We start from the raw sequence: 17,904 nt of genomic DNA, 5'->3' as shown, positions 1-17,904 counted from the left end.
AGATGCGAGGATATGCACTGCGCATGGCCACGGATCCCAGGCCCACGGTGGGATTACATTAGACGACACTGCGAGGCGGGCTCTTGGCCAGCATGGCCGCACAGGCGCAGCCAGACTGACACCAAATGATGTCAGAAGATGGGCAGCGCTAAGTGTGCCTGGCCAAGGGATAACATAACAGCGCAGGCTCCGGGACGGAATCAAACAACGCTGAGGAGCCGAGGCACGGCGCCAAGGGGGTAGGAATGACGGCTGGGCTGCGTCATATTACGGAGGAAAGTCCCACCTCCGGGACGGTCTCACGGTATCAGGGGACACATTTTATAAGTGTTTAGTTCTGTGTTTGCAAGGAGCATAATGAAAACAGCCACCTTTTCCTTTTGCATCCTTTGTGCTGCACAAGCTGGCTCTTTCAGCTACAAACGCCTTGGGGGGGGTTTAAAGGTTCCCTTTCGACTTTCTCCAATCAGGCTTCGGCCTACACTGTGTTCCTCTGCTCCTCCTGCTGTCCCTAGGCTCCAACACCGCTAGTTGTTGCCTGGAAGTGCTGTCCGCACAGTCAACAGTCGCTCCTCTGTTATTGGGGTTCAGTAACGTCAGCTGTTCCCCAGCTGTGTGTGTGGCAATCACTCCTATCTCCTCCACCTCCTCCTCCTGCTGTCCCTGGGCTCCAACACCGCTAGTTGTTGCCTGGAAGTGCTGTCCGCACAGTCAACAGTCGCTCCTCTGTTACTGGGGTTCAGTAATGTCAGCTGTTCCCCAGCTGTGTGTGTGGCAATCCCTCCTATCTCCTCCACCTCCTCCTCCTGCTGTCCCTGGGCTCCAACACCACTAGTTGTTGCCTGGAATTGCTGTCCGCACAGTCAACAGTCACTCCTCTGTTATTGGGGTTCAGTAACGTCAGCTGTTCCCCAGCTGTGTGTGTGGCAATCCCTCCTATCTCCTCCACCTCCTCCTCCTGCTGTCCCTGGGCTCCAACACCGCTAGTTGTTGCCTGGAAGTGCTGTCCGCACAGTCAACAGTTGCTCCTCTGTTATTGGGGTTCAGTAACGTCAGCTGTTCCCCAGCTGTGTGTATGGCAATCCCTCCAATCTCCTCCACCTCCTCCTCCTGCTGTCCCTGGGCTCCAACACCGCTAGTTGTTGCCTGGAAGTGCTGTCCACACAGTCAACAGTCGCTCCTCTGTTATTGGGATTCAGTAACGTCAGCTGTTCCCCAGCTGTGTGTGTGGCAATCCCTCCTATCTCCTCCACCTCCTCCTCCTGCTGTCCCTGGGCTCCAACACCGCTAGTTGTTGCCTGGAAGTGCTGTCCGCACAGTCAACAGTCGCTCCTCTGTTATTGGGGTTCAGTAACGTCAGCTGTTCCCCAGCTGTGTGTGTGGCAATCTCTCCTATCTCCTCCACCTCCTCCTGCTGTCCCTGGGCTCCAACACCGCTAGTTGTTGCCTGGAAGTGCTGTCCGCACAGTCAACAGTCGCTCCTCTGTTATTGGGGTTCAGTAACGTCAGCTGTTCCCCAGCTGTGTGTGTGGCAATCCCTCCTATCTCCTCCACCTCCTCCTCCTGCTGTCCCTGGGCTCCAACACCGCTAGTTGTTGTCCGGAAGTGCTGTCCGCACAGAGCCAAACACCTCGCCAATGTGTTAGTGGGGTTCAGTAATGCCTGCTGCTCCCCTGCTGTGTATACGGCAACGTGTCATGCGACCTCCACGCAGGCACAACAACTTAAATTTAAGGGAACCTGTCCCCCCCCAGGCGTTTGTTACTGAAAGAGCCACCTTGTGCAGCAGTAATGATGCAAAAGGAAAAAGTGCCTCTTTTCGTGGTGCTCTTTGCACATGCTGAACCTAACACTTATGAAATGTGTCCCCTCCCACCGTTCAACCGTCCGGTAGGTGGAACTTTCATTTGTCATGTGACGCAGCACAGCCGTCATTCTTACCCCCTTGGCGCCGTGCGCCGCCTCCTCAGCGTTGTTTGAATCTGTCCCGGAGCCTGCGCTGTTATGTTAGCCCTTGGCCATGCACACTTAGCGCTGCCCGTCTTCTGACATTATTTGGTGTCAGGCTGGCTGCGCCTGTGCGGCCGCGCTGGCCGAGATCCCGCCTCGTAGTGTCTTCTGATTTAATCCCACTGCGGGCCTGTGATCCATGGACATGCGCAGTGCATATCTTAACCTCCGCCTCTCACTCATCTCCCTACGCTTTCTTCAGACTGTGCAACGTCAGCTGATCCCTAATAGCATGCCACGGCCGTTACGCCGCACAGTCTGAAGAAGCCGTAGGGAGGGGAGTGAGAGGCGAGGATATGCACTGCTCATGCCTATGGATCACAGGTCCGCAGAGTGATTACATTAGATGACACAGCGAGGCGGGATCTTGGCCAGCGCGGCCGCACAGGCGCAGCCAGCCTGACACCAAATGATGTCAGAAGACGGGCAGCGCAAAATGTGTGCATGGCCAAGGGCTAACTTAACAGCGCAGGCTCCTGGACAGATTCAAACAACGCTGAGGAGGCGGGGCACGGCGCCAAGGGGGTAAGAATGACGGCTGTGCTGCGTCACATGACAAATGAAAGTTCCACCTACCGGACGGTTTAGCGGTGTGAGGGGACACATTTCATAAGTGTCAAGTTCAGCGTTTGCAAGGACCATAATTAAAAGAGCTAAGTTTACCTTTTCCAGCATTAGTGCTGTACAAGATGGCTCTTCCAGCTACAAACGCCTTGGGGGGGGGGTTAAAGGTTCCCTTTCAACTTGCTCCAGTACAGGCTTCGGCCTACACTCTGCTCCTCCTGCTGACCCTGGGCTCTAACACCGCCAGTTGGCACCCGGAAGTGCTAGCTGCACAGAGAAAAACACCCGCCAATGTGTCAGTGGGGTTCAGCAACGCCAGCTGTTCCCCTGCTGTGTAGCCGGCATCGTGTCCTGCAAAACCACGCAGACACAAAGCTGCCTCCAGTGCAGGCTTCGGCCTACACTCTGCTCCTCCTGCTGACCCTGGGCTCTAACACCGCCAGTTGGCGCCCGGAAGTGCTAGCTGCACAGAGAAAAACACCCGCCAATGTGTCAGTGGGGTTCAGCAACGCCAGCTGTTCCCCTGCTGTGTAGCCGGCATCGTGTCCTGCAACAGCCACACAGACACAAGAACTGAAATTTAAGGTAACCTGTCCCCCCCCCCAGGCGTTTGTATGTACAGTATAACAGCCACCTTGTACAGCAGTAATGCTGCATTTGTACAACGTGGCTCATTAAGTTACTCTCCTTGCACACGCCGAACGAAACACGTCTAAAATGTGTCCTCTGATACCATTAAACCGTCCCTGAGGTGTGACTTTCCTTTGTAATGACACGCTGCAACCCCCTTGGTAGCGCTGCCTGTCTTCTGGCATCCTTGGTTGGCTGGCTGCGCCTCTGCTGCCGCCCTGCCCGACACAACGCCCCTCGGTGTCTTATTTATTTTGACTGCGAGGGTGTGATTGATGGGCATGAGCAGTGCATATCTTCGCCAGTCCCTCATCTCCTTCCGCCTTCTTCAGATTGTGCGGCTTCATGGCCGTGGCATGCGATAAGGGATCAGCTGACGCCGCACAGTCTGAAGCAGGTGTAAGGACCCGAGTGAGAGGCGAACATATGTACTGCGCAAGGCCATGAATCATAGCCCCGCAGTGTGAAACAATGTAAAGACACTGCTGGGCTGGGATTCATGGGCATCGCGAACCGCACCAGCTGACATGAAATGATGTCAGAAGACGGGCAGCGCATGGCCAAGGGATAACGCAACAGCGCAGACTCCTGTACAGCAAGATGTGATGCTCAGGAGGCCGCGCCAAGCACCAAGTTGGTATTTTTGCCAGCTGTGCTGTGTCTCATTACGAAGGGAACTCCCGCCTCCAAGACAGATTGACTGTATAAGGGCCAAAATGTTGTACGTGTTTCATTCAGCTTGTGCAAGGAACAAAATTAAAAGAGCAACCTTTGACTTGTGCAGCACTGCTGCTGCATAAGGTGTGGCTCTTCTAGTTTGTAACACCTGAGGGGGGGTTAAAGGTTACCTTTAAAATTGGTTCAATTAGGCTTCGTCCTACACTCTGCTCCTGCTGACCCTGGGCTCTAACAATGCCAGTTGGTGCCCGGAAATGCTGGCTGCACAGAGAAAAACACCCGCCAATGTGTCAGTGGGGTTCAGCACCGCCAGCTGTTCCCCTGCTGTGTAGCTGGCAACGTGTCCTGCAAACACCACGCAGACACAAAGCTGCCGCCAGTGCAGGCTTCGGCCTACACTCTGCTCCTGCTGACCCTGGGCTCTAACAATGCCAGTTGGTGCCCGGAAGTGCTGGCTGCACAGAGAAAAACACCCGCCAATGTGTCAGTGGGGTTCAGCACCGCCAGCTGTTCCCCTGCTGTGTAGCCGGCATCGTGTCATGCAAAAGCCACGCAGACACAAGAACTGAAATTAAAGGGAACCTGCCCCCCCCAGGCGTTTGTATGTATAACAGCCACCTTGTACAGCAGTAATGCTGCATTTGTACAAGGTAGCTCACTAAGTTATTCTCCTAGCACACGCCGAACGCAACACGTCTAAAATGTGTCCCCTGAGACCATTAAACCGTCCCTGAGGTGTGACTTTCCTTTGTAATGACACGCTGCACCCCCCTTGGTAGCGCTGCCCGTCTTCTGACATCATTGTTTGGCTGGCTGCGCCTCTGCGGCCGCCCTGCCTGACACAACGCCCCTCGGTGTCTTATTTATTTTGACTGCGAGGGTGTGATTGATGGGCATGAGCAGTGCCTATCTTCGCCTGGCACTTATCTCCTTCCGCCTTCTTCAGACTGTGCGGCTTCATGGCCGTGGCATGCGATAAGGGATCAGCTGACGCCGCACAGTCTGAAGCAGGTGTAAGGACCCGAGTGAGAGGCGAACATATGTACTGCGCAAGGCCATGAATCCCAGCCCCGCAGTGTGAAACAATGTAAAGACACTGCTGGGCTGGGATTCATGGGCATCGTGAACTGCACCAGCCGACATGAAATTATGTCAGAAGACGGGCAGCGCATGGCCAAGGTATAACGCAACAGCGCAGACTCTTGTACAGCAAAATGCGATGCTCAGGAGGCCGCGCCAAGCACCAAGTTGGTATTTTTGCCAGCTGTGCTGCGTCTCATTACGAAGGGAACTCCCGCCTCCAAGACAGATTGACTGTATAAGGGCCAAAATGTTGTACGTGTTTCATTCAGCTTGTGCAAGGAACAAAATTAAAAGAGCAACCTTTGACTTGTGCAGCACTACTGCTGCATAAGGCGTGGCTCTTCTAGTTTGAAACACCTGAGGGGGGGTTAAAGGTTTCCTTTAAAATTGGTTCAATTAGGCTTCGGCCTACACTCTGCTCCTCCTGCAGAGCCTGGGCTCTAACACCGCCAGTTGGCACCAGAAGTGCTAGCTGCACAGAGCAAAACACCCGCCAATGTGTCAGTGGGGTTCAGCACCGCCAGCTGTTCCCCTGCTGTGTAGCTGGCAACGTGTCCTGCAAATGCCACGCAGACACAACAGACCTCCAAATGCCTCCAGTGCAGGCTTCGGCCTACACTCTGCTCCCCCTGCTGACCCTTTGCTCCAACACCCACTAGTTGGGGCTGTAAGAAGACAAGCTTGAATAGGTCCCCATCCTGGTTCCGGTACCGTCAGCTGGTTCCGGGCAGAGCCTTTGGCTTAGGTGCCTCCCTCTGGGTATCCGAGTTCCACCAACGTCAGGTGATCCTTGGTAGTGCTTTCAGGCACGGGTACCTCCTGCTTAGTAACCGGGTTCCAGTAACGTCAGCTGGTCCTCGGTAGTTCCATTGGCTCTTGGACCTTCGGCTACCCATCCGGGTTCCAGTACCGTCAGCTGGTTCCGGGCAGAGCCTTTGGCTTAGGTGCCTCCCTCTGGGTATCCGAGTTCCACCAACGTCAGGTGGTCCTTGGTAGTGCTTTCAGGCACGGGTACCTCCTGCTTAGTAACCGGGTTCCAGTAACGTCAGCTGGTCCTCGGTAGTTCCATTGGCTCTTGGACCTTCGGCTACCCATCTGGGTTCCAGTACCGTCAGCTGGTTCTCGGCAGTGTCTTTTGCTCTTGTACCTTCTGCTCCCCATCCTGGTTCCAGTACCGTCAGCTGGTTCTGGGCAGAGCCTTTGGCTTAGGTGCCTCCCTCTGGGTATCCGAGTTCCACCAACGTCAGGTGGTCCTTGGTAGTGCTTTCAGGCACGGGTTCCTCCCGCTTAGTAACCGGGTTCCAGTAACGTCAGCTGGTCTTCGGTAGTTCCATTGGCTCTTGGACCTTCGGGTAGCCATCTGAGTTCCAGTTCCATCAGCTGTTTCTCGGAATTTTCTCAGCCTTCTAGTATCTTCTGCTACATTTCCAAGTTCAAGACCCTAAAGACGATGACCCGGAAGACCACCCCTAAGATGACGACGACACCAGAGACGACAACCACTGAGATGACGACGACCCTGGAGACGATGACCCTGAAGACCACCCCGATGACGACGACCCCGGAGACGACGACCCTGGAGACGACGACAACGACATGGGAGACCGAGAAGCAGAAGAACAAGAGGCTGCAGAACAAAGAGCAGAAGAACATTAAGCATAACACAAAATATCAGAGCAAAAGATATTATCTAAATTATAAGCAGAAGAAGACTAAGCAGTGTATGGGGGTGAGCCCGTTCCTCCTCGTGGTGCCCCTGGATAAAGCCTGATGCTGCAGGCCAAACTGAACGCAGACAAATGTAACTCTTTTGTGACAGGCAGAACGGAAGGTGTAATCTTCAAACTTTTATAGATAACAATTACGGGAATGCCTGTCACAAATAAGAATATGATGAAGAACTTGAATATGAAGAAGAATAATAGTTAAATAAAAAGAATATGAACAATGTAACAAAAAACAATTATAGGTAGAAGATGAAGAAGAAGATGAATAAGGTGAAGAAGAACTTGATGTCAAAGATGCTGATGATGATGAAGAAGAAAGTGTGGGAGAAGTAAAAAAGAGGGTGAAGGGCGTGGAAGTAGTGAAACATCAATATCTGACAAAATAAAAAAATCTTAACATAGTCAATATCTTTGTAACTCCGAACGTCTTAAATTTTTTTTAAAATTCCTGCTATTCTATTTGATTGGGCTAAACCTCTATGCCTTTAATGTCTCCGCCACCTCCCCCAATACATCCTACATTATTCTTAGTTGTTGTCCTTCATGTAGAATGAACCTACAAGGAAAGAAAGGGTTTATTTTAATTCCGATATTTTCGTCCCATTGACTTGCATTGGTATCGGGTATCGGAATCGGCGAGATCCGATACTTTGACGGTATCGGCCGATACTTTCCGATACCGATACTTTCCGATATCGGAAGGTATCGCTCAACACTAGTTAGGACTGCTCTATTTAGGTATACCTTGATGTTTGGTGGAGCAGCTTAGTATACATTTTTTGCAAAAAACGTCTCAATCAAATACCCTTTTTTTTCCATCTTTTTACTAGCACTTGCTTATTACTGTGATTTTTGGTCTTACTGTGCTCTTTTGTGTCTTCAAGTTTCTTGGTGGTGTGTGAACATGTTCCTACAGACTTGTTCCTTGTGCAAGTAGCCCATGTGTTTCTGTTTCCATAATTGTTCTCTTGTGTCTATAAGACTGGGGAGTTATGTACCACTCCCTGTGGACCATTTTCACAAAAGCTGTTCCATTCAGTGTGTCCACATGGACATTCCCTCTCTGAACCCTGCTTATAAAGGTAATATACAGATGATCAGGTTTTTAAATACATCAGTTAGGGATTGCATACATCAGTTAGCACTGCTATATATGGGTATACCTTGACGTTTGGTGGAGCAGCTTAGTATACATTTTTTGCAAAAAACATATCAACCAAATACCCTGTTTTTTTCATCTTTTTACTAGCACTTGCTTATTACTGTGATTTTGTTTTGCAACAGAGTGTTTTTGGTCTTACTGTGCTCTTTTGTGTCTTTATTTAACCTGTAACAACTACAGGATTAGTAATGGATAGGTATCTTATTGATGCTTCTCCATTACTAAGCCGGGCTTGATGTCACCTGACAATACACAGGTCACATCAACCCCACAACTATTACCCCGCTTGCCACTGCTACAAGGCAAGTGGGAAGAGCCGGGTAAATTGCCACAATTGTGGGGCGGCTGTGGGCTGTTATTTTTAGGTAGGCTGATGAGGGCCAAAATCCATGGGCCTCGCCAGTCTGAGAATACCAGAACACAGCTGTCTGCTTTTTTCTTGGCTGGTAAACAAAAATACAGGGGACCCCACGCTATTTTTTTTGGAGGGGATCCCTCTATTTTTGCTAACCACCCAAGGTAAACAGACTGCTGCCGCCTGGTATTATCCGACTGGTAAGGTTCATGGATATTGGATCCCTACCAGCCTGAAATACCAGTCCCAGTAATCTGCTTTAATCTGGCTGGTTAACAAATAAAGGGGTACCCCATGCTATGTTTTTTTTTAAATTATTTTGTAAAAAAAAAAAAGGCAAGGACATTACATATTACTGACCTCTCTGCTTTCATGAACTTCTTGTGTGACTGGTGTTACACTTGCAAGTGTGATGCGAGAAACTCGCGAGTCTCTTGCATCAACACCCGGCACTGACGCCGGCGTTTGGGACCGGAGTGTGCGGTTGCATGTATTTCTATGCAGCCGCACATGCCGGTCAAAATGCCAGATGTTGATGCGAGAGACTCGCGAAAGTTTCTCGCATCACATTCACAACTGTGACCTCAGCCTGTCACGTACTTCCGGATGTGACACAAGATTCAACATATGTAAATTAGTACACATGCATAGTAAGCGTTTCCACAGTTAATACGCATGTGACTAATAATTAGATGCGGTTTTACCGCATGTATGTCTCCACGGTCCAGAATGGCAGCACTTTGAACACAGCAGATACCCGCTCCGTTCAAAGCGCTGTCGGCTTTTGTTTGCATGGTGATTCCGCATGTGTTCATTGAACACTTGTGGAATCACCACATCCTATACATAGGACGGTGATATTTATCTTGTGGAGACTGAGCGTCTCCGCAAGATAAATATTATTATTATTTATTATTATAGCGCCATTTATTCCATGGCGCTTTACGTGTGAGGAGGGGTATACATAATAAAAACAGGTACAATAATCTTAAACAATACAAGTCACAACTGGTATAGGAGGAGAGAGGACCCTGACCGCGAAGGCTCACAATCTACAAGGGATGGGTGAGAATACAGTAGGTGAGGGTAGAGCTGGTCGTGCAGCGGTTTGGTCGATCGGTGGTTACTGCAGGTTGTAGGCTTGTCAGAAGAGGTGGGTCTTTTCAGGCTCTTTTTGAAGGTTTTGATGGTAGGTGAGAGTCTGATATGTTGTGGTAGAGAGTTCCAGAGTAGGGGTGATACGCGAGAGAAATCTTGTATGCCATTGTGGGAAGAGGAGATAAGAGGGGAGTAGAGAAGGAGATCTTGTGAGGATAGGAGGTTGCGTGCTGGAAAGTACTGGGAGACGAGGTCACAGATGTATGGAGGAGACAGGCTGTGGATGGCTTTGTATGTCATGGTTAGGGTTTTGTACTGGAGTCTCTGGGCAATGGGGAGCCAGTGAAGGGATTGACAGAGGGGAGAGGCCGGGGAATAGCGGGGGGACAGGTGGATCAGTCGGGCAGCTGAGTTTAGAATAGATTGGAGTGGTGCGAGAGTGTTAGAGGGGAGGCCACAGAGCAGGAGGTTACAGTAGTCGAGGTGGGAGATGATGAGGGCTTTTACAGATTCTTGGTTTAGGAATGCACGGATCCGTGAAATATTCTTGAGTTGAAGGCGACAGGAAGTGGAAAGGGCTTGGATATGTGGTTTGAAGGAGATATCAGTGTCCAAGGATTACCCTGAGGCAGCGAGCTTGTGGGACTGGGGAGAGTGGGCTGCCGTTTACTGTAATGGATAGGTTCGTTGGGGGGGGTCGCGTGAGATGGGGGAAAGATGATGAATTCTGTTTTGTCATAGCTCCCAACCGTCCCGCATTGTGCGGGACTGTCTTGGTTTGGAGCCTGTGCCCCGCTGTCCAGCGCAGGACGCGCTGATCCCGCACCCGCAGACAGCAGGACCGACACGCCCCCTTGTCTCAAGCCATGCCCCGGGCCCTTACCCTTCCCGTATGGCTACCTGCTTTCTGCACACAGGGCCTGTGATGAGGTCACAGGAGGGGAGGAGTCAGAGGTCACATGATCGGGAGTCGGGACCTCCGAAGTTGTGCTGGTTGCCAACTTGCCGCTGCAGGTTGAGGTAAGTAATGCTGTGTGTGGGGTCAGGAGGTGTACAGTGTGGATGTAGCAGAGCCGTGTGTGTACGAGGTGTGCGGAGCCGTGTGTGTACGATATGTGCGGAGCCGTGTGTGTACGATGTGTGCGGAGCCGTGTGTGTACGATGTGTGCGGAGCCGTGTGTGTACGAGGTGTGCGGAGCCGTGTGTGTACGATGTGTGCGGAGCCGTGTGTGTACGATGTGTGCGGAGCCGTGTGTGTACGATGTGTACGGAGCCGTGTGTGTACGAGGTGTGCGGAGCCGTGTGTGTACGATGTGTGCGGAGCCGTGTGTGTACGAGGTGTGCGGAGCCATGTGTGTACGATGTGTACGGAGCCGTGTGTGTACGAAGTGTGCGGAGCCGTGTGTGTACGATGTGTGCGGAGCCGTGTGTGTACGAGGTGTGCGGAGCCGTGTGTATGAGGTGTGCGGAGCCGTGTGTGTACGATGTGTACGGAGCCGTGTGTGTACGAAGTGTGTGGAGCCGTGTGTGTACGATGTGTGCGGAGCCGTGTGTGTACGAGGTGTGCGGAGCCGTGTGTGTACGAGGTGTGCGGAGCCGTGTGTGTACGATGTGTACGGAGCCGTGTGTGTACGAGGTGTGCGGAGCCGTGTGTGTACGATGTGTACGGAGCCGTGTGTGTACGAGGTGTACGGAGCCGTGTGTGTACGAGGTGTGCGGAGCCGTGTGTGTACGATGTGTACGGAGCCGTGTGTGTACGAGGTGTACGGAGCCGTGTGTGTACGAGGTGTGCGGAGCCGTGTGTGTACGGAGCCGTGTGTGTACGAGGTGTACGGAGCCGTGTGTGTACGATGTGTACGGAGCCATGTGTGTACGAGGTGTACGGAGCCGTGTGTGTACAAGGTGTACGGAGCCGTGTGTGTACGAGGTGTACGGAGCCGTGTGTGTACGAGGTGTACGGAGCCGTGTGTGTGCGAGGTGTACGGAGCCGTGTGTGTGCGAGGTGTACGGAGCCGTGTGTGTGCAAGGTGTATGGAGCGGAGCTAAATGTGTACGGAGCGGAGCTAAATGTGTACGAGGTGTATGGAGCGGAGCGCGTGTGTACGGAGCGGAGCCGTGTGTGCAAAGTGTACGGAGCGCAGCCGCGTGTGTAGGAGTAGCTATGTGTGGCCATCATTACTTTGTACCATAGTATCATGTGCTGTCATTATACAGTATTGAGCATCATGTGCGGTCATTATACAGTATGGAGCATCATGTGCGGTCATTATACAGTATGGAGCATCATGTGTGGTCATTATACAGTATGGAGCATCATGTGCTGTCATTATACAGTATGGAGCATCATGTGCTGCCAGTATACAGTATGGAGCATCATGTGCGGTCATTATACAGTATGGAGCATCATGTGCTGTCATTATACAGTATGGAGCATCATGTGCGGTCATTATACAGTATGGAGCATCATGTGCAGCCAGTATACAGTATGGAGCATCATGTGTGGCCATTATACAGTATGGAGCGTCATGTGTGGCCATTATACAGTATGGAGCATCATGTGTGGCCATTATACAGTATGGAGCACTGTGTGGCCATATATTTTTGTTTATAATTATTGTATGTGAAACAGTGTGATCAGCAGTGCTAAATGGGTGTGGTTGGGACGTGCATATGGGTGTGACTAATTATGAATGGGTGTGGTCAGAGGTGTGGCCTAAAATTTGCCCTCTTTATCCCTCTTTCCCATCTTCAAAAGTTGTGAGGTATGGTTTTGTCCATGCTAAGTTTCAGAAATCTAGCGGAGAAGAAGGATGAAATAGCGGACAGACATTGAAGGATTCTGGTTAGTAGGGTGGTGATATCTGGCCCAGAGATGTAGATCTGTGTGTCATCAGCATAGAGGTGATACTGAAAACCGTGAGATTCTATGAGCTGTCCCAGGCCAAAGGTGTAAATGGGGAAGAGCAGGGCCCTAGAACTGAACCTTGCGGGACTCCGACAGATAGGGGGTGAGGTGGTGTGTAAGTGGGAGTCGCTGAAAGTCTGGTCTGTTAGGTATGATGAGCTCCAGGATAGGGCCAAGTCTGTAATACCAAGGGATGAAAGGGTCTGTAATAATAGGGAATGGTCCACTGTGTCAAAGGCAGAGGATAGGTCCAAGAGGAGGACAGAGTAGTGTCTTTAATGATGCGCCGCATGTGCATATATGCAGGGAAGCCGGACGCATCCGTACACGCATAGTGGAGATGGGATTTCATAAAATCTCCTCCACTATGCTGTAACATCTGGACGGAGCGGATGTACGCAGCATCCAATCCGCAGCAAATACTGAACGTGGAAATATACCCTAATGATATTCTATGTGAAATTTACGCTGCGGGGATGGAGCATCTCCGCATCCTAAATAGACATGCTGCGGTCTGGAAAGATGCGACGCATGTCCGGTTACGCAGATCTGCCGCCTGCATCTCTGAACGCATAGTGGAGATGGGATTTCTTGAATGCTTCAAAAACACAAGTGACCTGCCAGTGACCTCAGATGCAGATTTCAACTGCGTCAAATCCTGAGCAAACACTGAGCCAATCCTGACCATGCAAAGTACCCTAATGGTGAGGTCTGTGGTCTCTGCTGGGACTCTGTGTGATTTATTGCACTGAACTGAACTTTCCGCACTGATTGATCTTTGATGCAGATTTCAGTCGTCCTGACTCCTGCAATAACTCACGCTGTACCCCAGCAGAGTGGCTGCTGTCCTGAGACTATGGAATCCTGAGTGGGATATGAGGAGATGAGCAGCATCCTGCTTCCCCCATCACTGCAGATTATGGCTCTCATGATCCTGTGCTATTAATTGGGTTGTTTCTGGTTCCTCTTTTGTTTGAAGTCCTATAGAAAAGACTGAATGCATTTAATCCCTACTCTTAGAAGATGAGATATGTTCAGGTTCTTACCTGTGCAGTTTAGGAAAGCAGCATTACTACATCCATCTTCTGCCACGTGAGAGAAGCTGCAGTTCCTCCAATTCTCCATTAGTCCACAGGTAAAATTTAGGAATGAAGATGAGGCATTCCCTTCTTGCTCAGTCACCTGTAGGTTTGGTTTTCCACATTTTTGCATTCTACATATGTGCACAGATAAGTCGATGTTTAGAGCAGCGTCACATAAGGAATGCCACGTCTTTTCTATCCACATTTGCACCACTCCCTGGCATTTGCTGTTTAATCCGGCCAAACGGAATAACGGAGGATCTGCTGGAGCAAGTAAAGTATTAATAAAGTGATACCAAGCAGCGACACTTCCTGAGGATCTGGAAAGGATCACTAAGAAACTAACCTACATGCCCATTGCATTCGCTTCAATGATTTCTACCCTTGTGAGATTAGTCAATGGCTGTGTAATCCATTTATGTAAGATGTTAATGGAAAATTCCAATTCCAGGGTATGAACTGACGTAGGAAAATCCAACAAATCACAGCGCAGACACTCTACAGGGTCTCAGAAAACAATGAAATGTAATATTTTCCAGTCTGAGCTAGTGCTCTGGGGTCCATATTATCTCAAATTCTCTGTTCTCCGAACCTATTTTTTTCTGAAGTCTTCTCCTGCACAGATTACTCTTTCTCCTCCAGACAACAATGCCTCCCTACAGACTCCTCTGTCCTCCTACAGAACCTTCTGCCCTCCTATAGATCATTGTGCCCTCCTACAAACTCCTCCACTCTCCTATGGAACCTTCTGCCCTCCTACAGACTCTTCTGCCCTCCTAAAGACCATTCTGCCTTCCTAGAAACCCATCTGTCTTCCACTCCTACATAACCTTCTGCCCTCCTATAGATTATTCTTCCCTCTTACAAACTCCTCCACTCTCCTACAGACTCTTCTGCCCTTCTACAGACACATCTGTTTTACTATAGACCCTTCTGCCCTCCTAAAGACCATTCTGCCTTCCTAGAAACCCATCTTTCTTCCACTCCTACAGAACCTTCTGCCCTCCTATAGATGATTGTGCCCTCCTACAAACTCCTCCACCCTCCTACAGACCCCTCTGTCCTCTTACAGATCCTTACAATTTCCTACAGACCTTTCTGCCCTCAAACAGACCTCTTTGTGTTTTTGTCTCGGGGGTTTAATTAGTTTTAAATTTATAGAAGTGAGGACAATGTATACAAAAGTATGTATAATAATTGTTTTGTAACAAAAAATTGAGCCAGATTTATATGGCTGTGACATAGGCAGTTTTGCGGTACACAGAATGTGTCCAGTACAAAAAATAATTCTAGTTATACTCCTCATTTGTAGCTTTCGTTAATGTGAATATTACTTACCGATATCTTCAGGGACCGCTGAGGAGAAACAAAGCATATAAATGCAGAATGCGCGCAAGGTCTTAGCCATCATTCTTCTGCTGATAGCTCCTTCTCTCTGCTTCTTAAGTGGTTACCGTGCAGGAAGCACTTGCACCTGACACATGCCAATAAATGTAACAGGAGGATGATGACTTTGTGGTATATTTCATAAAGGAAGTGCACCATTTGTCTCAGCAAAGATGTAGGTGGAGAGAAGTGTTTTGTATGATCTACACTCCATGATCTGAGGTGATTGCTACAAAGTCATAGTGACCTTGATCTGTAGATTAGAACCGGTACAAAAAGTAGCACACACTCTATAACATGCTGTAGCACAGCTGCTATGCCATCGGCAGCCCGCATGGAGTTTCTGTGATGAAGCCCCCTGTCCAGTCTAATCATTCTACTAGATGTCCCAGAGAAGAAAGCACTGCCATGAGTCCTGCGTCTGCCAGCAGTAAATATGGTCAGGGCTCACTCACAATGTGCGGGGGCTTCTCATCTATAGAGGGGGCTCACTCACAATTATGAGTAAGAACACATCCACTGAATAAAGACCAGGATCCAAACCTCCTCTGAGAACAAATTCTCCCATCACCCAGAATAATGCGGTGATGCTTTTTCCCCCATGATGGAGATCGTGTCATAAGGCAAAATTGAGAACTAAATGCCTCGAGGAACAATACATTGACGTTTTGGGTCCACAGTTGGAAATATCCCATACATCAGTCCCGTATTGAACCTGTGGTCAATCCTCAAAAAGCGACAAACAGAAATTGTGATAACTATGGGTTCTGATGAGAAAAGAAGGGGTGGCCATCAGTCAGGATCTGAAATGTTCTGAAATGTTTACTGACATAAATCATAGAAACATCCGACAAAAATTTTCTAAGACCAAAAGATACTGACACAAGTTTATTTTTATATTTTGCAGCTTCAGTATCAAAACTTTGGAGCTACGGACATTCCTTGTACAGATGTGACCAATAGTACTCGGCAGTAGAAGATTGTGTACCCAATTACAGCCTCAGATACAAGGGACGTCTATAGCTCGGTAGTACTGGATTGCATTGGACGCCACATACAACCTATGTACAAGGAATATATACAGCCCCCTGATACTGGGCTATAGGAGACTGTGTGGATCCTGTTGTGAATTCCGCTCTTTGGCTCCCTCCGGTGGTTGTAAGTGACACTTTTGTGAGTTCTGCTCTTGGGCTCCCTCCGGTGGATTTAAGTGGAACTGCTGCTTCTTGGATTTAGCAGTCAGCAGCGGCTTCCACTGATCGTCTATTCTGGCTTGGCTATTTATCCTGGCTCTGTCCTTCAGCCAGTGCCAGTTGTCAATGGTTCCTGCTTGGATTTACATCTCTGCTTGGCTTTCCCTGATATTCTGACCAGTTCAGCAAAGATAAGTCCTTGCTTGTTCTTTGTTGTCCACATATTGTGGACTTAATCGTTCTGCACATTCTGTTTTTTCTTGTCCAGCTTGTCACTATGGATTTATTCAGTTAAGCTGGAAGCTCTGGGTAGCAGATTTACCCTCCACACCTTTAGTCAGGTGTGGAGATTTTTGTAAACTCTGTGGTGGATTTTTCTAGTTTTTAATACTGACCACACAGTATTCTGTCCTGTTCTATCTAGCTAGATTGGCCTCCTTTGCTACATCCTGGTTTCATTCTGCGTATGTCATTTCCCTCTCCACTCACAGTCAATATTTGTGGGGGGCTGCCTATCCTTTGGGAATTTTCTCTGAGGCAAGATAGCTTTCCTGTTTCCATCTTTAGGGGTAGTTAGTCCTCCGGCTGTGACGAGGTGTCTAGGGAGTGACAGGAACATCCCACGGCTACTTCTAGTGTTGTGCTAAGCTCAGGAACTGCGGTTAGTACAGGTACCACCTCCTCCAGAGCTCGTCCCATGTTGCTCCTAAACCACCAGCTCATAACAGTACAACTGGCCAAAAATGAATTAAATGCATCTCAAAAGAAGGAAAAAAAAGTTCTGAACCATTTTTTTTCTGTAGTCTTTTGTCTTTTTTTTCCTCTTAATCTCTGGGTGGTTCAGGATTTTGGCGCTGGCATGGATGTTCAGGGTTTGTTTTCTCGTTTGGATCAACTTGCTGCAAGAGTACAGAGTATCCAAGATTATGTTGTCCAGACTCCGGCTTTAGAGCCTAAAATTCCTACTCCTGATTTGTTTTTTGGGGATAGATCCAAGTTTTTGAACTTCAAAAATAACTGCAAATTGTTTTTTGCCTTGAAACCCCGTTCCTCTGGTGATTCCATTCAGCAGGTTAAAATTGTCATCTCTCTGCTGCGTGGTGACCCTCAGGACTGGGCATTCTTCCTTGAATCAGGGGATCCGGCACTGCTTAATGTTGACGCATTTTTTCAAGCGCTCGGATTATTGTATGACGAACCTAATTCTGTGGATCATGCAGAAAAAACCTTGTTGGCCCTATGTCAGGGTCAGGAAGCGGCAGAATTATACTGCCAGAAATTTAGAAAATGGTCTGTGCTCACTAAATGGAATGAGGATGCTCTGGCAGCAATTTTCAGAAAGAGTCTTTCTGAAGCCCTTAAAGATGTTATGGTGGGGTTCCCCACGCCTGCTGGTTTGAGCGAATCTATGTCTCTAGCCATTCAGAATGATCGGCACCTTAGGTGCACCATATGGCAGTGTCCTCTGAGCAGAGTCCTGAGCCTATGCAATGTGATAGGATTTTGACATCAGAATAGGCTGTGTTTTTACTGTGGTGATTCTGCTCATGTTATTTCTGATTGCCCTAAGCATACTAAGAGGGTCGCTAGGTCTGTTACCATCAGTACTGTACAGCCTAAATTTCTCTTATCTGTGACCCTGATTTGCTCATTATTGTCCTTTTCTGTCATGGCATTTGTGGATTCAGGCGCTGCCCTGAACTTAATGGACTTGGAATTCGCCAGGCGCTGTGGTTTTTCCTTGCAGCCTTTGCAGAGCCCTATTCCTTTTAGGGGCATTGATGCTACACCGTTGGCCAAGAATAAACCTCAGTATTGGACTCAGCTGAACATGTGCATGGCTCCAGCACATCAGGAAGATTGCCGTTTTCTGGTGTTGCATAACTTGCATGATGTTGTTGTACTGGGTTTTCCATGGTTAACACCAAAAAAGGAAAAATTCAAGAAAACACACCAAAAACAGGCAGAGATGCTTACCTGTCTGAATAGGCCTCAATACAAATGCAGAAGCAGGGTGCAGCGGACCCAAAA

General features: G+C 49.2%; 1 protein-coding gene across 5 annotated transcripts in view; it reads right to left on the bottom strand.

The window, feature by feature from the left end:
- LOC143808872 (T-cell differentiation antigen CD6-like) overlaps positions 1–14,726 on the bottom strand; it is a 467,903-nt gene extending 453,177 nt beyond the window's left edge. For 4 of the 5 annotated variants that reach the window (XM_077292011.1, XM_077292012.1, XM_077292013.1 and 1 more), the window contains exons 1-2: positions 14,633–14,726; positions 13,259–13,555 (exon numbers count right to left, since the gene is read on the bottom strand). In XM_077292011.1, the coding sequence (XP_077148126.1) occupies positions 13,259–13,555; positions 14,633–14,705 (370 nt within the window). In that variant the 5' untranslated portion in view covers positions 14,706–14,726. Of the gene's footprint in view, positions 1–13,258; positions 13,556–13,640; positions 13,740–14,632 lie in introns of those variants that run through there. The other variant, XM_077292014.1, reaches the window with a different exon arrangement.
- Between the last annotated feature and the right edge of the window lie 3,178 nt (positions 14,727–17,904).

Source organism: Ranitomeya variabilis, chromosome 2 (genome assembly GCF_051348905.1).
Source record: "Ranitomeya variabilis isolate aRanVar5 chromosome 2, aRanVar5.hap1, whole genome shotgun sequence".
Taxonomy (NCBI): domain Eukaryota; kingdom Metazoa; phylum Chordata; class Amphibia; order Anura; family Dendrobatidae; genus Ranitomeya; species Ranitomeya variabilis.
Note: the sequence above shows the minus strand (reverse complement) of the source record. Positions and strands in the feature narration are given on the sequence as shown.